A 24,641-nucleotide genomic window follows, 5' to 3' on the forward strand; every position below is an offset into this window, starting at 1 on the left:
TGCACTTTCGACAGATCAAAACACTCAAATATGTGTTGACATGGGTTGAATATTGTATCTTAGAAAATCACTCTGAAGACTCTTCTAAAGCAGAAATTCATTGTACATTGTATTTTGTCCAGCAGGCAAAACATTAAAAGTTCAGTAACCATTGCATAGTTCCTTAACTATAATTATGATTACATTTTAGTAGTTTAGTGAACTTGATGTAAAAATAGCATAGCATGGCTATTCATAGATTTTGACATTCTGAATTCGTCAAAAGAAGACAGAATGCATTAGGGTCTGTTGTATAAATAGATAATGGATCGGAGCGAGATATTATATTTATCCAACTCAATAAAGCAAGACGAGGAAGATAATTCTATCCTGAGTCACAGAGATAATGATATCTGGCTCCAGCCCATTACAGGCTGCAGCTCTCTATAAAAACCCTCTGCTCTCGCCATATAGAGAGGCTGGGCTGTTAGGAGACTCCTGTGGCCTGCCTAAGCCCAGGACTGCTTGAGTCAGCCCTCTGCTGTTCCATGAAAGTCACCTCCCCATGCGCTCCATCCCCACACTGGGGTTAGGGGAGGGAGGATTTATTTGCGTGGTTCCAGAATTCCAGGGGCCAGGTGGGCTCGTTACTCATGTCAAATGGAAGTTGTAAGTAAAATGACAGGCCTTACGACTGGTTGCTGCCATCAGATTAATTTCGCCCCCTATTAGCATAACGAACAGCTCATTTCAAGTCATATTAAAACATTGCAGATCAATTAGCCATAAGAGCTGTAACCTTGGCCCAGGGAGTGGTGGTGGGAAGTCTGAGATGCTACCTGAAGCTCTGGCCCTGTTCTGATGAGCCCTTCCCAGCTTTCCTTTCCTCTCCCTCCACTGCCATTCTCCTGCCCTCAGCACACATAATCCTAGCAAACCCCTTAGAAATGGCTACTTTCAGCTGACTCCCTATGGCGTTGTGTGTTTACACCATCACATTGCCATTTTTTTTAACGTTGTCTTCTGACATGGAAAAGTGGTGTCTGTCTCTTGGTCAAATATTGCACTTAGTAGTAAAAATACAATTTATTTGAACAAAGTATACATTTGTCTCAAATCCACATTTGAGGGAGTGCTCCAAAAGGCTTAGCCAGTGTGTGACAAACAAATGTGAAGACTAGGCTACTTTGTTAAACTTTGTTATACTTTGTGTTTGGTGGTCCTCTTTGGTCTGAAGCACTAAACTACTAAAATCACTTGTACAACTTTGTCAGCCATTCCATTCCAATTTGTACCTCTTTGAATACGGCTGATAAGAATGGATTATTATGAGTTTCTTAAACACATCTACATAATCCCTTGACAAAGCTTTGACGTCTTTGCATGGTGTTCTTCACTTAAAATGTAACGCTAAATGATGTGTTTTGTGCTCGTGCTACATTTGACTCTGTAAAGTCGTTCTAATCAAGACTTCATAGACACATGATTTGAGTCCCTGCTGTTCAACAGATCTGAAATTCTCTGAAGCAGCAGCTCACTTCTTCCAAGGTCCCAGCCCCTCTCTGTCTGATTGCAATAAAAACACCTGTGATTGGATTGTCTCTGATTGAAATGATGTGGGTCTACCAAAGTGATGGCCCCACGTTCCACAGAACAATGGAGGGTTTCACTTTTTTTAACCACACGTTATGCACTACCATCTCAGAGATTTTCATCCACTGAAAGCCAAAAAGTGGTATTGACTTTATGTGTGTGCCATGTGATTTTATGTGATACCGACAGTGATTTGATGGTATTTCTAAACAACACACAAAGACCATTTGTCTTGCAGTCATAAACAGGACTTAAGTAAATGTTTGTAATAGGCTGTTTCTCTATCATTCATATCACTGCAGGATAATAAATATGTACAGTGTGGAGCTGCATAAATAGAATTTGCAGAATGAGATTGATACCACACTAGCATTAGTAAATGAATTACTGTAGTTATTGAAAACCACGCTCTGTACATTACTCTTCTGGTGTTGAAAACAAGAAAGGTTCAATAAAAAGTTATTGTGTTTAATATTTAACTTCATGCTCTCCCAACTAAATCAGTGTTTGATAAAGAATAGTTCTCAGGTTCATCACCAAAGTCTATTGGGAAACCTTTTACAGTGTTTAGATGCATTGCAGTGTGGTACAGTATTTATGGAATGATGCATGGTGGGTAATAATGAGAGGTACGAGAAAGACATTATTCAAGTAGAACAGTATTATGGTATAGATAGATTATAAGTTAGGATTCAGTAGGGCATACATACTTGAAGACATGGGAAATATTACTTTTCATCGGAAACGATGTAATGAGCAGGCTATTCAGACTCGGTTGTGGAGGAAACTCACTCTGAACTGAAGTTGAACTACTGTAGATGTGGAAAGTTTCACAGTAAAACTGGATCCTCAACTTGCTTTGGAAAAAAATAATGGGGTCAGTCAACAAACATCACTTTCCTTTGAACCATCAGTAACAGTCTCTTTCATTGCCCGCTATTCTCTAATGAAACTGAAGTGGCGCCTAGAAGGCTCTGCATGAGTGGTGAAGATCGCGGCTGCCCTCGTCCACGATCTTGTTTTGGCTCGTGCTGAGCCTGGAATGACAGCCATTTGTGTTTGCAGTTGACGTAGTAGTGACTCCCTGGGCCCTCAAACCCATTTTTCCTACCTCTGTGTTTGGGGCAAAGGGAACCTGACATCGTCCCACAGGTTCCTTTAAAGGTGTATTCATTTAATCTTCTCTTAAAAAGATTTTGGTGCGAGGTCACAGATCAAATCAGGGCTGCTTTCCGACTCAGTGACCATTTAATCAAGCTCGAGTCCATTTGCAGTGCTCTTTCACGCTACCTTTTGTTCATGGTGTGCAAAGGTGATGTCATTCAGCACAGACCTAAGAATCCCATTCCTCCAAGCTTTAGAGGTTGGGTGGGTGACTTCCACTCAACCTTTAAAGCACAGAGGATTGGTGTATGTCCATCCTTGCTTGAAATGCGTCCCTGAACATTTACTTCTACTCTTCTTCTCTGACTGACAGTATTTAAAGATATAGTTCAGTAAATTTAGACTTTAAAGCATCTATCTTATTACATTATGTTCACAGACAGGTGTCCTGTTGCCTGAATCTGATTTCATTATTTGGATGTTCCTTGCATTATGATACTGAAAAGGTTTTTATCTGATGATTTATCAGACAGAATAATCATCAAACGTACTCTATTTGATGTTTGCAAGATAGGCCATTAACTACAACCTTGAATGCCACAAAAGTGAATGCTCATATAGATAGGGATTTTAAGTAATATCTTTGTATTAATAGTGACACACCAGGGAAAGCCAATGTGTATCACGTTTCAGGTAAGATCCAAATGCAGACTGTGTTGAAGTAACAATGTTTATTACAGCAACAGGGGCAGGCAAACGACAGGTCGAGGTAGGCAGGGGTCGATAATCCAGAGTAGTGGCAAAGGCACAGGACAGCAGGCAGGCACAGGGTCAGGTCAGGTCAGGCAGAGGTCGGTAATCCAGATTAGGGTCAAAGGCACAGGACAGCAGGCAGGCACAGGGTCAGGTCAGGTCAGGCAGAGGTCGGTAATCCAGATTAGGGTCAAAGGCACAGGACGGCAGGCAAGCTCAGGGGCAGGCAGAGGTCAGGCAGGCGGGCTCAGAGTCAGGAAAGGCAATGGTCAAAACTAGGAGAGCTGGGGAAAAGCAGGAGCTGAGGAAAAGCAGGAGCTGAGACAAAACACAGGTTTGACTTGACAAACAAGACGAACTGGCAACAGACAAACAGAGAACACAGGTATAAGTACCCAGGGGATAATGGGGAAGATGGGCGACACCTGGAGGAGGGTGGTGACAAGCACAAGGACAGGTGAAACAGATCAGGGCGTGACAATGTGATTTACCTAATACATTAATCATTTAAACAGTTTTTTGTCTTTCAAATGACTTATTTAACCTATTGTGATTGATTATTATTTATTTAAACTGCCAATCATAGGCCAACATAGAACTAATTACATAGTTTTAATGTATATTTAAAGCGCTGCTCAATTATTACAACTGCATGGGGGGAAAATTATTTGATGTACCTTTTTCAGTTTACTTTGTGTATTTCATAGTTTAATCTTTGTCAGCATGGGGAATTACTACTGTATGCATGTACATGTTGAAAAACATTTGTTCTTTTGAGGATGTTCATCATAAAAATTGTTAACACACAATCTATAGATATTTTCCGTTTTAGCATGACTTTTAGCATAACATGTACATTTTAGCCCTTCAACAGACATCCTCAGTCATAGCAGCTTGCAATCAGTCCATTTCAATTTGAACGCTGGATAGTGGTACAGGGATCACAATCTCTTCAACAGTAAGTACCTAGTCAGAACATTCAGTACAATGCACTTTTTCTATAAAGTGCACAAACACTGGTTGTTAAAAGGAGAGTAAAATGCTGGATAACCTGCACACACTAAGCGTATCCATTCAGCGGCACGTTGTTGATGGTGTGACTCAGCGGTTGTGTTGCTCCACCATACCAAGGCTGTTTGTGTTTAAGACATGAGAAGTCAGCTACCCTGTAATCCCCTTATGGCAGATAGGGAATAAACCAGTCAAATCAATCTGATCTCTAAAGTCAACTGTTAATGAGCAATGATTACATACGACTGAAACAACCAAACTCATTATTTCAGCTGCTCATATGTGAGCTTTACTTCGATTTGTTTCCTTTGAGTTTCCATAAGAGAGATATTAGTAGTCGGGCTGCAAGTGTCACATATAGGTGTCTCAGCCATTAACCAATCATGTGCTTGTAAAGCAGTTAGCTAAAGCTACTATACAGAGAGGGTGCGTTCGTAAATCCACTCTAGACTGTCAGTGCATGCTCTGAGCGTTCGTAAATCCACTCTAGACTGTCAGTGCGTGCTCTGAGCGTTCGTAAATTCAGAGCCTTGTCATATTGTCCATTCTGAAATTCAGAGCGTTTTGCTCTCGGAGTGTTCAGAGTGCACTGTGTAGATTGATGAGGACAAAATCAATTTAATACATTTTAGAATAAGGCTGTAACGTAACAAAATCTGGAAAAAGTCAAGGGGTCTGAATACTTTCCGAATGTACTGTATTTCCAGACACAAATGAGAGAACACCTCATTCATTTTACCAGCAGAGCTGCTAGAGTGTTTTATTGTTATCAAGAGGGTTAATGACTGTAACTGTGTTACTGGCAACAATTGAATTCCGTTTTTTTGTCGATGTTTACTTACATCTGTCATAACAACCGAGTGTAGGGCGTTCGTAAATTCCCCTATTTATTCTGCGCTCTGGCACTCTCAAACCAGAGTGCTCTGAAATCGGAGTAGGTTGCCAGGGTGAATTTACGAACGCAGCCAAACTGATGATCCTTATTAATATCCAAGAGTGACACACCTCCTTCCTATCACTATGGCAACTCAGATTCATCAACTAAACCTTTTTTTTGTTTCTCTCTTGCGCTCTCTCCTCTTTCATTCTGTGTAAACTTTCCTCCCTCGCTCTTCTTCTTGTTTTATCTATGTGGTGGATTCATTAATTTGATCTCCTGGACTGATATTCTCTTTAGCATCTTTATGGGTTTTACTCCTGCATTTAATTAGGCCTCTCTTTTATACTGAAATATGAGAGGAGAAGACTGTTTAGATGACTTTATCTATGCATTTATCAGATCCTTTTGGGCACAAATGTTGTGTTGATTCATTTTGTATGGTACTGTAGCATCCATTCATTTAGATCTTGGCATGTAAACCAACATTCATCCTAACTTTGTTTTGTCTGTTCTCACCTTTCTGTGACCTTACCTGCAGTCTTCCTCCACTAATATGTGCAGTGCTAGTATGTGCTGCACATATGGATGTACTGAAATGACGGTGATCCTAATGTGCTCCTATTTCAGAGGAAAATCTATATCGAAATACAATGTCAAATTTGTTCTTGTTAGCTTTTTATGTTATATTCAGTCAGTTAATATCATGCAGCATGATAGTACTTTAGTTAGTTTAATACAAATGGCATGCCAATCGGGACATGGGTACAATATTTTAGTTTTAAGGCTTTCAATCGAGAGATATTCCCACTCCCAGCGACCAGAGGTGAAAGACTGAATATAAATCAGCATTACATTCTCAACTCACTAATCCCTTTCTTTAACACACTTATCAGTATGGTGTGTCAGTGGAGAAATGCTCATCAATAGGTTTTATAGGATGTCTTTTTATCATGGGAAATGTAAACTATCATAGCTACAAGAGCAGTACAAATTGAAAACGTTTGTTTTTCTCCTGTATTTGTATTTATCTTTATTTAACTGCCTGTTCAGGGGCAGAATGACAGATTTGTACCTTGTCAGCTCAGGGATTTGAACTTGCAACCTTTCGGTTACTAGTCCAACACTCTAACCACTAGGCTACTCTGCCACCCCAATTCCCATTTAATGATATATCCCGCAATGTAATGTTAACAACTCTTCAGTAGGGGCAGCTCATACGCAACAATTTAAAATGTAAACCATGTTACACTATGATTGAATCATGCATTCCACTAGAACTAGATAACTTCATGAGTGGTGTCATAACTAAGATACATAGTGGTCTGTTTATAGGTGGATGAGGGAACATTTGTTCTGAATGTAATAAGAAACAGCTACAGTCATTCTTTAAGGTATGGATTTGCTGTAAGGTGTGCTGGTTGTAGGTTTTGAGCTTGAAGAATTCTTGGATTTTCTGTTGTGTGTGCTTGTGTTTATTGATTTGTTTTCCTGGGAATCGATGGTGGGTGTGGTGTTTTCCATGGTTATCAGACTGTAATCAGTCAACTGCAGGAAAACCATCACTTTTTGTTACGCATGACGTTGCAAAGGTTACTCTGTGCGTTAATGCGATCATGCATTCAATAAAGAGCAGGCATTTTTGGAGTCATGATGCATTACATTAGCGGAGTGCTATAAAGGCATCACAAAAAGCCATTAGACACCTCAACACATTTTTCAAGTGATGAGTCTGAGTCTATTGTCCTCTTCCTTGTACTTCTGTACATTTAACATTTACATTTGCGTTATTTAGATGACACTCTTATCCAGAGCGACTTACAATTAGTGCATTCATTTTAAGGTAGCTGGGTGAGACAACCACATATCACTTTACTCTGCTCTCTTGCTTTTCCAAGCTGTTGACACGAGCAGATGCAGCAGAGTTGTCCGTTTTCGATCCTTTTTCGATCCTTTTTCATAATCTGCAAACAAAGAGGCCCTTGGCGCTAAAACCAGCATGGCTCCATAATAAACTGTGTGCCATGTTTTAACTGTCTCCCTCAGAGGCATGTGGGCAGACACGCAGCGTGCATGTAGATGAGCCCTAGTCTAGAAGATTGCTTTTTTACAGCCTCTCAATCAAAGCCAGAGTGCAAACACTGCAGCAACAGATGGGGGCAGAGTGTACCTCTCGCATTACAATACTCTGCCACAGCCATTGTTGCTGTAGGATGTGCCGAGACACAGAGGGGTTAAAGAAGAAGGGAAAGGAGGGAAATAAAAAGCATGGAGCAGGCCCTACAGAGGCGGCTGATAAATGAATTAGGGTGTTACCTCACAAGTGAGGAGTGCACAGCAGCCAGATTGATATTCTTCAGAGATGTTTAGCCTTTCACACTGAGCTCTCTCAGCAGCCGCTGCTGATCCGGCAGGGCTGTGGGGTCCAAGTCCCCTGGGGATCACTCTGCATTAAAAACGTTGACCTGTGACATCACTTCCTGCCAACGCAGCACTGTTGTCATGACTGTGATGTCCTTGGACCCCCTTGTTGTTGGTCCTGTTGACCAAGGTTTGTTCTCTTTTTCCCCCTTCAAATTGGTGTCTATGTTATTTTGGGGTGTGCTATTGTCAAGGCCGAAAATATGCCTCTGCCAACGGTGCTGGACACTCATTAACCTCCCCCTCTCCTCTCCATCACCACGGCCCTGACATTTCACCCTCCAGAGTGTCACGAGCAATAAAGCCGTGCTACTTACATTTTTTAATTTGGGCTTCTGTTGATGTGTGAACAGCTGTAAGACTGAATGGCAAATCTATCATCTTCCCCCTCAGAATGGAGCAGGGTCAAATGCCATCAGTTACTATCACAGGAAACCCCTGATGCTTTTATTTATTTGGCCTTTTCTCAGATCTGCATATTCATGTGCGTAGTAGAGAGATGAGAGAGCACCTGCTGGTGTGGGCTCTGTGAGATGTCCAGCCCTGTTATTTATAGCCAGGATCCTAGGTTCACTCTTAGATGTTGGCACTTCCCCTCTAGACAGTAATGCATTATTCATCTCAAAATGACTAATATTTCGCCCCATGGCTCTTAGCAGTGTGCCAGGATTGACCAATGGCTATTTTGTAATTAATGCAAATCGAGCGAAAAGCAAAATAACATATTTACTTTCATGCTTGCTATTTTTTGTGCGCTTGACTGAAACACTTCCAGCAGCTAAAACTAAAATACTTAACTTAACCCACACACCCAACACCAGGCGTAGAGATGGCAAGCCCAGATTGGTTCTCTGCAATGCCCATCTGCCTCCTCACAATATCATAGCTTTTTTACCCAGAGGTTGCTAGGATTTGAAGTTCAAGCTGTAGGATGAAGGTTTAAATGTGGACAGATCAGTGAGAGCGAAGGTAAAGACTCAAACTGTTGAGCAGCTCCATTGGGTCACCTTCAGGTAAGCATAGGAACTCATTGTGTGGGGATATATAGACGGATGACCAAACCAGTCAGCGTACATACCCCAGCCAGAGCAGTGGAAACCATTCCCAGAAAAGTGCTTCTCTGTCAGGGAATTGATTCAGTGTAAGAGTGGTTAAAAATATCCCAGGACGCCATTAGCTGATGCTTTTCAGCTTGTGTGTGTGCTAAGCTCTGAGATGGTATACTTCAGCCTTCATTCCTGTCTAGATGTTCATTGCAATGATGGCATGTTTGGTAATCACACCACCCGGTCTCTGCTGCAGTGCAAAAATAGATAGACAAATAAACATAATTAAATACATCATAAACATGTCTCAGCACAGGAACAGGATTCCAATCTGTGAGAAATTTGGGCCTCTGAAGATTTCATTGGAATTTAATGAGCCGCAGAATATAAATGAAAAATGTGAACATGTCTGATTAACCTCAGCATAAACTGTGTAATAGGTTGACAGATAGGCTAGAGATCATTTGCTCAGGTACCACTGCAGTCAGGAGTATGAGGTGGCCACGTTTCACAAGCTCAAATTATTGATAAGGCTAGTCAGAACGCTCTTTTGCATGTTATTAGACTGCAATCAAAATAACATTTACATGTTAATTTATGTATATTACCCTCTTTTCTGAAGAGATGTGTCAGCTCTTTACTGCTTTTTACTGAAAAGTCATAGATCAAATGTGGTCATATAAAACATAATTGCAACATCAAATTGATTGAGTTGCAACCTATGTCTTAGGCCAGTAAATTTCCATTAGGCCTAAATGTACAATCTGTAGTTTTATTGACATGGTAGGACTGATGAAGAGGGGTTTTGCATGAGCAAAAATAATGTATAAGTCTTACGTAAGTGGTCTTCTTATTGTTCTGACATTATAGTCTATGTCCAATCACGTTAGTACATTCTTGGAATTTGTCACGTTCCTGACCTATTTATGTTAGTTTTTGTGTGTTAGTTGGTCAGGACGTGAGGTTGGGTGGGCATTCTATGTTATTTGTTTCTATGTTGGTTTCGGTTTGCCTGGTATGGCTCTTGATTAGAGGCAGGTGGTTTGCGTTTGCCTCTAATTAAGAGTCATATTTAGGTAGGGCATTCTCACTGTTTGTTTGTGGGTGATTGTCTCCTGTGTTTGTGTCTGCGCACCACACGGGATTGTTTGGCTGGTCGTACGTTTCAATGTAACGTTCCTGTTCGTGAGTTTACGTTTGTCGATGTAAGTTTATGTTCAGGTTCCGTTCGTTACGTTTTTGTTATTTTGTAAGTTTTGAAAGTGTTTTGTTTTGTTTAGTCGACGTCGTATTTGTAATAAAGATGGCTTATTTCCCTGACTCCGCATTTTGGTCAGAAGATCCTTCTCTCCTCACCTCGTCCGAGGATGAGGAGAGCGTCACCCGTAACAGAATTGTATATGAGTTACACAGTTTAGTCCACTCCTGTTCTCTATTCAGTTTTTAGCCCAAAGGAGGGTTTAGATGCAACTTTGCTTATTTAAGGACTTGACCCTGGAAAATACCCCCAATTAGTGGGAGAATGAAACCATTTAATTGCATTAACATAATGCCTTCTAACGATCATTATGTCCACCAGAATAGTCATGATAATAAAGTAATTACTATTTTGAGAGCACAATTAGCCTCACACCTTTCGGGTGCTATAATTACAACCCATACATATAGATGGGTAGTCTCTGTGACTTGGCCTGTGGAGAAGTTGGATGTAGAGACACCAGATAGGTTGTCAGAGACCAGCCAGTCAGTATAAAGATGTTATGGTGTAGTGACATGGTAAGAATGCCCTTCAAGAGACAAATTGGTTTTTCTGTTTGCGTGAATATTTGTGTTGTTTTTCACACTTTCTCCATTAGAAAAGCTTTTAGGAACAGAGGCAGTTGAAATAGAGAGAGTGAGGTGGTATGAGGGAGAGAGGGAGGAATGAGAAAAACAGATTGGTTTTCATGCCTGGTAGTCAGCGGGCCTGTAAATCTCCCAGGAGCGGTCCGGAAGACAGCAGAAGGTTGATAGTCATCCATCACTTCTGACAATTCCAGCGCTCTGGAGTGGGCTTGACGGGGGACCCTGAGCAAAAATGCTGCAAGAGATGCAAGAGATAGAGAGAGCTGCTAGACTGAGCAAATTAACTCTGCCATGTTTAAAGCAAGAGGAACATCAGTTGGCTCTGAATTAGGTTTATTCATTTCTTGATTTGACGATCTTCTTGGTCCTCCTCCTGCAGCAGGAGACTGTTGTCTGTAGAGGCTGTCATTAGTTCTAGCCTGGCCGTATGAGGTGAGTGGACCTGTAGGACTGGCAGCTCTTCTAAATCATACAGGAGGGAATCATAGAGGGGAAATGCTTCAGTAGGAGAGAAATAGCCAGGTTTCCTCAAGAGACCAGAGATTGTACTTAATATTTAGAGCATGGGCATTTCTCTTGCCAAGGTGAATATATTAAAAGCATGGGCTGTCAGTATGCATCGCTCTGCTCTTTACTTGTGTGGATGTTGGAGAAGACACATGTTTGATAGGGGAGGGTTGTGTGAGCACAGAGATACTTTGTGGCACACAGATATCAATATTCCTCATATTTATCTGGTTAAGGGTTTATCCATCTGAAAATTCAGCTGGCGAGAAATGAAGACCAGGCTAATAAAGATAGCTGCATGCTCACAGCATGCGTCAAAGCTCGCTGTGTTTTATTGCCTGAGAGCTATCGAAACACTCTCCCGATTACATTGGAGGCAGTGGAGTCATATCTGAAGCAGTGTGGCAAGCTGACCATGGAAAACATACACACACACAATCAATACATTTAACGCATTCAAAGTATGCATACATATTCACACTGTATATAAGCATTGTCACGTTCGTCGTATGAATCGGACCAAGGCGCAGCGTGGTATGCGTACATTCTTATTTATTATAAGAACGAACTCTGAACAAACGAGCAAAATAACAAAACGTGAAGCTAATATGAGTAGTGCAGACAGGCAACTAAACATAGAACAAGAACCCACGAACACCAAAGGGAAAATGGCTACCTAAATATGATCCGCAATCAGAGACAACGATAAACAGCTGCCTCTGATTGGGAACCATATCAGGCCACCATAGACATACAAAACCCCCTAGACAATACAACAACTAACGTACCCACCCTAGTCACACCCTGACCTAACCAAAATATAAAGAAAACAGATATCTCAGGTCAGGGCGTGACAAGCATCTATAGGCTACATATGGTAACTTAGTTATATGCTGTATATATATGCTTTAAAATGCGCCCATAGCGCAGTAGTGCCGAGTCTGTTATACAAAGTATTTTAGCAGTTTTATATTATTATTGCCTCAGCTGTAGAAATGTCCTCAATAGGTTAATGGAATGCTTTTTGAACTCAGAGGGTATTATTGTCTCTCTATGTCTGACCTTCTACATTGTCTGGAGGATATTGAGCTTGACTGTCAGACACTCAAAGGAAAGGCCTAATTAAACTTGTTTGAATCGTACATGGCCATACAATGGATTTATAGATTGCCTTTCACGTAAAGACCCAAAGCGTGAACTTCCTGGTTCTCTGGTTAAATAATAGATACCAATACAAAAGGCTGTGAATGCCTATCCAAACAAAAGGTCTGACTGCTGCTTTAAATGACTGTCACCGTTTCCTGTAATCTGATAGCTCTGAAACAAGACTTTTGAATACATATTTTTTTGAGAAGGAAATTAAAAGCTGACATTTAAAGGCTACCCAGCAGGTCTTCAGATCAATAGTTAGGTATCTGAGACTTCACATTACTTTATTTTATAGAGGACATTTCAAAACAATACAAAACCCCCCAAAACAACATCCTATTTTTGCTTTGTCCATGTGAAGCTCAGGTGGCGACAGGAAGACAACAGGAGATGCCACTGACAGTGTAATATTTTTAACCTGAGGTCAGCGTCCCCTCCACAGGCCGCCACCCTGAGCTGACATTGGCAGCTTGTGAGCGTACTGTCAGGTCTTCCAAAGCAAAGAGCTCTCCTGCTCCTGCTAATCCCCCACAGGAGACAACCCTGTCCCTCTGCATCTTGAACTCATGGCCATGCAGTTTTTTTTACAACCGGTGTGATGAAGGGAGGTTAACCACAGGTCATGATTGTGTTGCGTTAGACAGGACCTTCACCTCTGGGACCAATAGAGTAAAGCCTTGGGATTGTAGTGTTCTGACTGTGTGAATCCTCAAAGGCTTACCCCATAGCACTAAAAGCGTGAAATGTAACCCTTGCCGTATCTTTAGGCTGAGGTCTAGCCCTATGTTTTATAGGGAAGAACTGTTGCTGGCGCCCCTGTGTTTCCCCTCTGTATTCCTGTCTGCCGTGGCATCAGGGCTGTCAGTCACTTCATTGTGAATCTGATGTTGGCCTGGTGGTGATGCTTTTCCAGCGATCGACTGATCAAAGCCTGCTGGAGAGGAACAGGTAGGCTGCCACGAACAATAAGCCTGGGTGTCTGTGATGACTGGAGACACACTCTTTTCACGCCATTTCGCCCGGTGGGTGGTGCTGTAGATTTCAGCGCGCATACGGGTGCACACCATATACAGTCATTGGTGCACATATTGGTCGAGAACGAGCCAAGCACTTGCTCAAGTCCAGATCGTAGAATCTACTCAACACACCGCTAAGCCATAGAGTACTGGTTGGCTAAGCCTAACTACAGTAATGGATGTTATTCTGTTTCGTCAGGGAGCCACAAAGATTAAGTAAACAATTGTAATCGCTGAATTCACGTTATGTTTCCTGTTTCATGCAGCCACAGAATAGAAAGAAGCTAAACAAATGATTTTGTATTCAAATTTTGCATCGTTTTAAGTAGAGAGATATCATTCACACAAAGTAATGAGACTGGGTGTGTAAGTATACCTCCAGGATAATATGGTAAAGTTGGCCTGATGTATAGGCCCTCAAACAAATAAATAAGACCAAGGACATACAAAATCCATCAGATTAACTGGTTTTAATTAAGCCAGCAACGCTGATACCAAATTCATTATTGTTAAGAAGAAAAAAAAATTATCACATTGGGAGAGATAGAGAGATGCTCACACACATAGAGCTAATGCAGCTATTTCTACTACTGTACAACTCACACACGTATCATGCATATCAATGTATTTATACATGATCATTGATCATACTGACCTGAAGTATTGGTTTGCTTTTTTTTGTAGTTCACATCAGTCACTGAAAAGGGAGGGGTAAAGGGTAGGCTAGGCTCAGTAGTTCTGATCTTGTTCATCTAAACACAAATAATTCATCTCATTGATTGAGAGTATACAGGTATTATTGCATGATGACTAACCAATCACAGTGAAATTAGATTCAAACTAGTCATATTTTTAATTCAGGTAAATTTAGTAGATTGGCTTGATAGCGGCATTGACATTGTTGGTTGGCTAGTAAGCTAAACTTGACATTACACAACGTTCACTTTTGTGAAAACTGGTCCGGCCACTTGGTAGCTAGCTATCGTTAGTTCAAATAAAGCAATTATGTACTAATATGAAAATGCAATTGTAAACAATAACTTATAAACCCATCATAGCGATGTTGGTGAAGAGGTTAAGAATGAGGTCCCAAGCAAAGGGTTCTCGTGGAACATGGACGCGCATCTGACAGTCCTTGCACTTTTGAATCCACGCCCACTGTGACGTATACTGTAGCACCGCCCACCGTGCGAAATGGCGTAAAAATAGTGTTTCTAGTGATGACTGAGGGGCTCTTTGCTGTGTACTGTGAGCCAGACAGACACAGATCCACTGGTTCTACAGTTCTGTATTTGTTCCATAGAGGGCAATGAGTCACTTCCTGTTCACTCCCTAGACCACTTAACTCTACTTAGTACCCATGACCCTTGATTCTCAATGTAAACAAAAGTGTTTACCATTCAACTCTGAAGTCTGAATCATGATTCATCATGTCTTGCTGCACTTCCCTGGATCTCTCAACTTGCACTTCTAGCTAGCTAGATCACATGTTGTGTATTTTTGTTCCACTGGTAAAGGGATTGCATTGTCCATATAGACTACCACCCCATTAAGAATAGTCTCTTTAATATTTCAGTGCTGGTTTCAGTTCAGGAGCTGGCCTCACTGTGGATTGATGTGCATCAAAAGACAGCATTTTGCACCCAAACGCTGTTTGACATAGAGCTATTTTAGTGTGCAGCCTGTACTGGGTTATCAGTGCCTGGCCTGCGAGCTCTGGGTGCTGTGTTTCTGTAGAGGTCAGTGGTTAGGTGAGGGCCACACTTCACATTCACTACCCTGATGCGTGTCAGGGGCAGCAGGTAGCCTAGCGGTTAACAAGCTGACTAGGTGAAACATCTGTGTCCTTGAGCAAGGCATTAAACCCTAATTGCTCTTGTAAGTTGTTCTGGATAAGAGTGCCTGCTAAATGACTAAAATGTTAAATTGTTTTGGGGGAATTGTTTGGGAAGCTACTCTGAAAATATAGTTGACCAAGCTACCAATTATTTCACACTGGAAGAAGTTGAGCTACACTAAAGCTACCTTTTTAGAAAATATAGTTTACTACATTCAAACTACTTTGTGATAAATTATCATAACTAAATCTGAAATGTCATAGACTACACATTGCAATAATAGATCACTCTGGGGTCAGATGTTAACAGAATATGTAATTAAGCCTATTAAACACAAAAAGTGACAATTAGGCAGGTCTGATTACGTAAAAAAATACGTCATCCCTATTTTATTTTCATTTAACAAAAGAAGTGTACTTCCAGTAGTTAGCTACACCGCTACATGGCAAAAAAGTAATTAACTACTGAAAACACCACCAAGATTTGAATTTAATTCAACTACCACCAAGCTACGACAATATCTAGTTGAACTATATGTAGTTCAAAACTCCCCAACGCTGCTTCCTTCTCTGCTGCTTACAGTCAACACATTGGAGCTAGATCAAAACATTCAGAAATGTATGAGATAGTACTCAACGTAGAATTTCTTGTTTTTTATTCATTTTACATTATTTCGCCAAAGGTTTCGCCAAAGGCAGAAATCTTCAACAAATGGTTACATAGTGGTTACACGGTGCTTGTATCATGGTGTGTGCTGCAGGGTGACAGAGAGACACCTGTTTGGGCTCCGCTCTGGCAGTGACAGGGACATAGGGGGGTTTGACATGCTTCATGGAGATGACAGCTCAGACAGCCTGGATGTTAATCTGTTCAAACTGTTCAATGTGTAATTACATTTCCAGGACAGTGCTCACCGCACCTAGGGAGACGGGCACCCAAATTGGTCCTGGGTGTAGGCAGAGTTTATAACGAGAGTGGTGGGCCTACAGCACCCAACCGCCAGTCAGTCTTCCTGCGTGTGATGAGTGGGCTCCAGGCAGCGTGGGCCACACAAACCACTTAATGACCCCAAAATAAAAAGACTCTCGAATTGGACTCCTCGTTCGTCCTCATCTCAATCTCCCATTGGCCTCGATGATGATGCTGTAGGACTCTGCAGACTGGCAAGGATCGCTGGAGAGCCACTCCTCATGGTAGCTAACACAGCTAGCACAGTTAATACAGCTAGTACACCTAGCACAGCTAATACAGCTAACACAGCTAATACAGCTTGCACAGCTAATACAGCTAGCACAGCTAAAACATCCAGATGTGAGCCGCAGCATCAGCAGTACCAGCAGTTTTTGGATGTGGAAAGATTAATGTGTGCATAAGCACAGAGGCAATCAGGGCTAGTGATGATTTTCCATTATAAAAAACAGGGACACATATGAGCTATGATGCAGTGTAGGGTACATGTGAGAGGCTCGGTGTCGAAGTGGATGATGAATGATGACCCTCCAGTGTAGATCTGTCACACTCATGCCACTTCTGCTCCCTGTTAATGCCAGTGAAGGGTGAAGGTTTAAAGGCTTAAGAAATTCAACCCCCCAATGATGTGATCAATCTGAGAGCCAAACCTTACAGCAGCATCAGCACTGTACTGTAGGCCTATATGCTGTGGTTTGGTCTACTGTTTTTTGAACAGTCGCTCAGTTTCTCCATCTACATGTTGTATAAATTCCCTCACAGGTATGCTGGCTGGATGATTAACTTTCAGGCATGCATGCTGTTGCAATGAGTTTGGACTATAATACAGTGAATCTGCCTAGATACAACACCATTGTGCATCATGCAATGAAATCAATAACAGGTCTCTATGTTTATGGGTCTCAGTGAAATATGACTTCAAAGAACACACTGTCTTCTCTTCATTGTGTGAGTCTTCATGTGATCTAGTGTTGAGCTTGAAGAAGAGGGAAGGAACCTCTTTAATCACCTTGTCTTAACAGAAGCACAGAGACTGTTGCAGCCTGCCTGCTTTGGTGGAGTACAGAGCTCCCCCTCGGAGTTCAGACGCTTAACAAATAGATTACAGGCATGAGACACAGCCACTGAATAAGACAATCTGAATTGGAGAAAAAGAAGAAAGATGACCAATGTAAGGCAGAGAATGAGGATGTATTTGCCTGAGGAAAAGCTGAAAGTAGGCTGGCAACAGATGTGCAGGGCAGTAAAGTGTAATTGAAATGCCAGCAGCGATGGTCTTATCTCCACGGTACAGGAGCCTGCTGCCAGTCTGAACATCAGTTAAATGTCATTTTACCTAAGTCTGAATCAGCCTGCCACAATCCCTGCTCCTGTGATGGCAAGGAGGGAGGGGGAGGAGGGGGGGGGGGGTTGTAATAGGATTTCAGTAGCACACAGTTCACTTCCACCACCTGGACTTAGTTGGTAATTTGATATGGTCCATCAATAGGATTCATTTACTGCATGGTGATATTATTATCATTATTTATATATTTATTATTCTCTCCCCCTCCATATTTCTTCCCCTGATTCTAATCAGGGATCCTGGCGGAGGAGGGGGTCCCAGTGCATTTCCTGGGAGAGTAGGAAATATCCCTCACTCGGCCATGAATGAGGGTTTTAAAGCCAAGCTGGCCCCATGGTAGCCTGTCTGTTTCAGCATGATCATCTGTTAGGCCACCATTTCACCATGCTATCTGTTGACAGACATGTCCAGTCTTTTCATCTGTACTTTATAGTGTGTTGTACTATAATGTATTGAAGCTCACTTTCTTATCTCTACTCTGACATAATAATTAGTCATTATATACGATTGATGAGTGGTGTGTTGGCATCATGAACGTTCCTCTATTTCCCTCTCAGTGCTCTCACCTTCTGATATTTCTACCTTTTCATATCATCCCCTTTTTCTTGTTCTTGAATTCTTCCAATCTAATGGAATGTTCACGTTTGTCTTTCAGAGGGTGATTTTCAACATTGTCAACTTTAGCAAGACCAAGAGCCTGTATAGAGATGGCATGTCTCCAGTGGTGAAGTCCACCAGCCGGCCTAAATGGTACGTTTACGGTTTTCAAAATAAAAAATTTAACTGCACGTTTTGGAACATGACATGCGATACAAGGACCTTTATGATGAAAGCTTAAACCCACACATTAACTGAGGTTTTACTTTAAACCTGAAACCTTCATGTTTATTATGATAGGAGAAGCTACATGTAGTCAACCTCAGGCCATAACAGATCGATCCAGCTTGTCCAAACTGTCAGAATCAGTCATCTAACAGGTGCATAAAGGGGCTGTTTGATCTCACTCAAACACGTCTTTACCAACGCAGTAGGTAGTGGTTGAGGGCAGATTTCTAGATTTGAACTTTTTCCAAAATACTACTTGCTTGTTTATTATTTAGTTGTGCTAAAATTGTTCTGCTACAACCTGTTCAACCTGTACCTCTAGTTTTCCAGACCTTATAAATAGTGTTTGAAGTTGTGAGATTGGATATGTTGCTAAAGATGTTCCGTTGCCATGGCAGCGATGTCCTGGTAGTTAGAGGGACAGTGACAGGGATGTTGATTAGAGAATTAGACATGAGGCAAGAGCAGTTACATAGAGTACATAACGCTTTGCATAGACTTGGACCTACATAGGTTTAATGTTCTCCTGTAACTGAAAACTTGTCCTCTGTGTCTCACTGTTCTGTGTCGAACATAAGGCCCCTTTACACCAAGCTCAACTAAAATGTTTGTTGCCATTCAACGAGAGACAAATCGTTTTTATGAAGAAAAATAATATTTAAGAAATACTGAACCAAACATCTTAGACATCGTAGGTTAGATGTAAAATTGTGGGACTAAAATTTCCTCGGCTAAAACGTCAACATTTATGACAGATTTCTTTAGTTATCTTAGATTCATTTTGACTATTTTGAGGACAAACATTACTGTTGCCCCTTTTTTCTCATTTTTCAAGCAAAGGTCTTTTAAGGGAGTATGCGAGCGCACTCGTTCGGTTCACGGCTAGGCACCAGCCGAACCAAAGCATGTGGAAGGCTTAAGACTGATGCATTAGAATTCCAAAACTGATGTGTCTGGGCCCATTTGCATGTGAACCGTTGGGTGCTTATGTGATGGCTGTCGGAGGTAATAGTCGGAAACTGATGGATGCAGAGGTGGGGCGGGAGGGTGTCGTGGGGATGGCCGCTGTCTGCCAGACACACCGAGGCACGGGGCGTGCCCGTTCAACAGGAGCCTTGACATCTGTCATAAGGCGATCAAGGGCAGCCATTGAAACACCAGGCATCTGCCACAGGAAACTGTCGACGTCTGCCAACCCCTGGTCACAGGCTAATGGGGAGAGACAATGAGAATGAGATGCCAGAGAGCAACAATAAACTACTTTGCATCTCACAGCCAGATTCACACTTTTTACATGCCATGTTACCATAGGGCTGTTCTGACTCTTTGAGCTCCACTTTCTCTCAATGTGTTCCGTTCAATGGCTTTGTGTGCAAATTTGTTTTATCTTGATCTGGTGGGAAACTTTATGGGAAAATGTAAAAAAAAAAAAAATGTTTTAAAAAGATAACTTGTGCTGTAAGAAATGCTATTACTCTATTCTACATTGTTCTATTCCTGTTGTGAGAGAAAAAGTCGATACCTATCGATATTTTCTACAAGATATGTTAAAGGATACAATGGGGAATATATGGAGTTTTTGGCTATTGATGTGGCGATATGTGGAATTGCAATGGCCCTGTGCCATTTATGAAAGAGGAATATCCAACTGAGAACACTTCTGCCTACAAATGCCACAGTCCGCCTCATCAAAGGGCTGCGTGGGGAGGCCTAATCAAACAGTGGTCCCCCCCATTTCCACAACCCTAGTCTCCCCCCCCCCCACTGCTACAATCCTAGTCCCCCCACTGCCACAACCCCAGTCCCCCCCACTGCTACAACCCTAGTCCCCGCCACTCTCACAACCCCACTGCTACAACCCCAGCCCCCCCACTGTTACAACCCAGTGCCCCCCCCCCCCCCCACTCTCACAACCCCAGTGCCACAACCCTAGTCCCCCCAACTGCAACAACCCTAGTCCCCCCCCACTGCCACAACCCTAGTCCCCCCCACTGCCACAACCCCAGTCCCCCTCACTGCTACAACCCCAGTCCCCCCCACTGCCACAACCCCAGTCCCCCTTACTGCTACAACCCTAGTCCCCCCCATTTCCACAACCCCAGTCCCCCTTACTGCTACAACCCCAGCATAGTGGGAGGCCAATGCTGGGAAGAGGATAAGACAGTGTTCAATGTTCTACTGAATCTGGGTTGCTTCTGGAGGATCTCTGACTGAATAGCAAGGGTAGAGCACTGCTTCTCTGTTTTCTATGAGATTACAGAGGTGTGACAAACTCCAGAGGGCCCTGCTTAAACACTTACAGTGCCTTGCAAAATTCACCCTGGATTTCTTCACATTTTATTATTACAAAGTGGGATTCAAATGGATTTAAATGCAATTTTTTGTCAACAATCTACTCAAAATACTCTGTCAAAGTGGAATATATTTTTTTTTAAATTACATAACTAAAATATAGTTGTTGCATAAGTATTCAGCCTCTTTGTTTAGGCAAGATTACATTTGTTCAGGAGTAAAAAGTTGGCTTAACAAATCACACAATAAGTTACATGGACTCACTCTGTGTGAAATAATAGGGGTTGACATGATTTTTGAATGACTAACCCTTCCTCTGTCCCCCATACGTACAACATATGTCAGGTCCCTCAGTCAAGTATTACATTTCAAGCAAAGATTCAACTACAAAGACCAGGGAGCTTTTTGAAATCCTCACAAAGAAGGGCAGTGATTGGTAGATGTGTAACAATAACACATCAGACATTGAACGTCTCTTTAAGCATGGTCAAGTTAATAATTATGCTGTAGGTTATGTATTAAACCACCCAGACACATTAAAGTTACAGTTGTCCTGAACTGAGCTGCAGGACAGGAATGAAACTGCCCAGGGATGTTATCATGAGGCCGTAGAGGATTTTAAAACAGAGTTCAATGGCTGTGATGAGAAAACTGAATGGGGGAAAAACATTGTAGTGACACCACAATAATGACTTGAAGGATAATGTAACGGCAGATTTCCTCCTCTTCGTCTGAAGAGGAGGTGTAGCAGGGATCGGACCAAGACGCAGCGTAGTAAGTGTCCATGGTTTTAATATAATAAACTGAACAAGACACAATACAAAATAACAAAAGTAAATCTAACCAAAACAGTCCCGTGTGGCACAAACACTGACACAGGAAACATTCACCCACAAACCAACAGTGAAAAACAGGCTACCTAAATATGGTTCCCAATCAGAGACAATGCAAAACACCTGCCTCTGATTGAGAACCATATCAGGCCAATATGACAAACCTAAACATAGAAACACAGAACATAGACTATACCCACCCAGCTCACGTCCTGACCAACTAAATAAAGACTAAACAAAGGAAAATAAAGTCAGGAACGTGACAGATAAAGTGAAAAGAAGAATACAAGTATACAGAATATTCCAAAACATGCATCTTGTATGCAGCAAGGCACTAAAGTAATACTCAAAAAAAACACAGCAACAGAATACACTTTTTGGCTTAAATGCAAAGCCTTATGCTTGGGGCAAATCCAACACACCATTGAGTAACTGCCTCCTTATTTTCAAGCATGGTGGTGGCTGCATCATGGTATGGTTATGCTTGACATAAGCAAATACTGGGGAGTTTTTCAGGATAAAAGAAACGTAATGGAGCTAATGTAACTTATTGTGTGATTTGTTAAGCCAACTTTTTACTCCTGAACAAATGTAATTTTGCCTAAACATAGGGGCTGAATACTTATGCAACAACTATATTTTAGTTATGTCAATAACAAAAAATCCTAGAAGAAAACCTGCTTCAGTCTGCTTTACACCAGACACTGGGAGAGGAAGTAACCTTTCAACAGGACAATAACCTACAACACAAGGCCAATTCTACACTGGAGTTGCTTACCAAGAAGACAGTGAATGTTCCTGAGTGGCCAAGTTACAGTTTTGACTTAAATCTGCTTGAAATTCTATGGCAAGACTTGAAAATTGCTTTCTAGCCATGATCCCCAACATCTTGGCAGAGTTTGAAGAAATATGAAAAAAATGATGGGCTAATATTGCGCAATACAGGTGTCTAAAGCTCTTAGAGACTCACAGCTGTAATCGCTGCCAAAGGTGTTTTTAACTTGTATTGACTCAGGGACCTTCAAGTGAAGGTCTTTTAAGGGGGTATGTGAGCACATTCATTTGGTTTGGCTAGCCGAGTTCGGCTAGGCGCCGGCGAAACTGAAGCCTGCTGACGCCTTAATAAATGCATTTATATACTGTATGCTCTAGGGGAAATTATATTTTGTTTGTGTTTATGAAGGTCTTGGGTAACATCAAAATACGAAAAAAAATGTATTTCAAAGAATACAATAGCATTTTCATTAGTTTATGTTACCGTAGGCTATCCATTGCCGTGTGCTCACTGTGGAGCACATTGGAACGGTGGTTACTCTTAGAAAAAGTTATATTTTGAAATAGAGCTCATCTCTTCAATTTGTATAGTTATTTGGCAATGTTAAGGGTTTTGGAATCCTCAGAATTTGCTCTTTCTGATACTATATAGAAATCATAACGTCTTACCTGTTGTGACTAAAGGAGGATTAGAAAAAGTTACGTGTCCTCTTAAAACTGCTTATATCACATTTGGTTTGTGTTATCAAAATTCTTACAACATATGTGTGTTAAATAGACATATTTAGGAAAAGTCAAGGATGGAGGGGGGCATGATTTTAAAAATGGCAGAGATATTTGAATTATTATATCATATTGAGTCAAAATGACTCACTCGGCTCTTCTAGTGTTAAATTGTGTGTGAAACAGTGAGTGAACTATGGTCAAGATGAATTTCCAGACTTGGGAGGAGACTAATAGGCTACATTTAACATTGCTGTCACTCTTAATATTGGGGCCTATTGTTACTTTGCAGTCGCTAACCCAGTGTTATCAACACATTTGGTGGTGATACTGTTGATATTTGCAATAACAAAACTCCCTCTTGATTCATGGTTGAATAACGTTTCTTCCGTTGTCCCCAGCTGGAGCTGTTAGGCCTACATTAGGTAGACTAGTTACTGTAAGCCTATTGGTTTTAAGCTGTTTAATACTGCACTAATCATTTAACTCTGGTCATGTTTTAAGTAATTAAGCTCTTGTGGCCAAATATTTAAGGGACAGGCACAGCATGAGTACCTCAGTATTCTAATACCTTGTTTAAACAAGTCTCAGTAAACCTTTAGAAAGGGAGGCTCAAGGGCTTTTTAAACCCATATGAAAGAATGAATAAAACTCGGTGAGCTTACTGAGACCAAACATGACATCGTTTTTTTGGCCACAAGTGGTCAAGATGCTTTTAAAAGAGCTTCCATTTGCTTTTCATCATGACAACAAAGCAGGCTCAAAAGTAGCAATCTTCTTTTGACATTGACAGATATTAAATAAATACAGTGCATTCGGAAAGTATTCAGACCCCTTGACTTTTTCAACATTTTGTTACGTTACAACCTTATTCTAAAATTGATTAAAATGTTTTTGTTTCCCCTTATCAATCTACACACAATACCCCATAATGACAAAAAAAACTGATATCACATTTACATAAGTATTCAGACCCTTTACTCAGTACTTTGTTGAAGCACCTTTGTCAGAGATTACAGCCTTGAGTCTTCTTGGGTATGGCACATCTATATTTGGGGAGTTTCTCTCATTACTCTCTGCAGATCCTCTCAAGCGCTGTCAGGTTGGATGGGGAGCGTTGCTGCACAGCTATTTTCAGGTCTCTTCAGAGATGTTAGATCGGGTTCAAGTCCGGGATCTAGCTGCACCACTCAAGGACATTGAGTCTTGTCATAAAGCCACTCCTGCGTTATCTTGGCTGTGTGCTTAGGGTCGTTGTCCTTTTGGAAGGTGAACCTTTGACCCAGTCTAAGGCCCTGAGCGCTCTGGAACAGGTTTTCATCAAGGAGCTCTCTGTACTTTGCTCCATTCATCTTTCCCTCGATTAGTATCCCAGTCCCTGCCGCTGAAAAACATCCCCACAACATGACACTGCCACCACTATGCTTCACCGTAGGGATGGTGCCAGATTTCCTCCAGATGTGAGGCTTGACATTCAGGTCAAAGAGTTCAATCTTGGTTTCATCAGACCACAGAATCTTGGTCAGAGTGACCATTGGGTTCTTGGTCACCTCCCTGACCAAGGCCCTTCTCCACAGGATACCACTGTGTTCAAATCATATCACATATTATTTGTCACATTCACGAATACAACCGGTGTAGACCTTACAGTGAAATGCTTACTTACAAGCCCTTAACCAACAATGCAGTTTTAAGAAAATAACTAAAAAAGTAGGAGATAAGAATAACAAATAATTAAAGA

At 41.5% G+C, this 24,641-nt stretch overlaps 1 protein-coding gene across 1 annotated transcript in view; it reads left to right on the forward strand.

Moving 5' to 3' along the window:
* Positions 1-24,641, forward strand: part of LOC129810577 (cytosolic carboxypeptidase 6-like) — a 434,529-nt gene that overhangs the window by 135,834 nt on the left and 274,054 nt on the right. The window contains exon 4 of the mRNA XM_055861239.1: positions 18,109-18,203. Coding sequence (XP_055717214.1) covers positions 18,109-18,203 — 95 coding nt within the window. The remainder of the gene's footprint in view (positions 1-18,108; positions 18,204-24,641) is intronic.

The sequence above is a fragment of the Salvelinus fontinalis genome, chromosome 14 (genome assembly GCF_029448725.1).
Source record: "Salvelinus fontinalis isolate EN_2023a chromosome 14, ASM2944872v1, whole genome shotgun sequence".
In the NCBI taxonomy this organism is placed as follows: Eukaryota; Metazoa; Chordata; class Actinopteri; order Salmoniformes; family Salmonidae; genus Salvelinus; species Salvelinus fontinalis.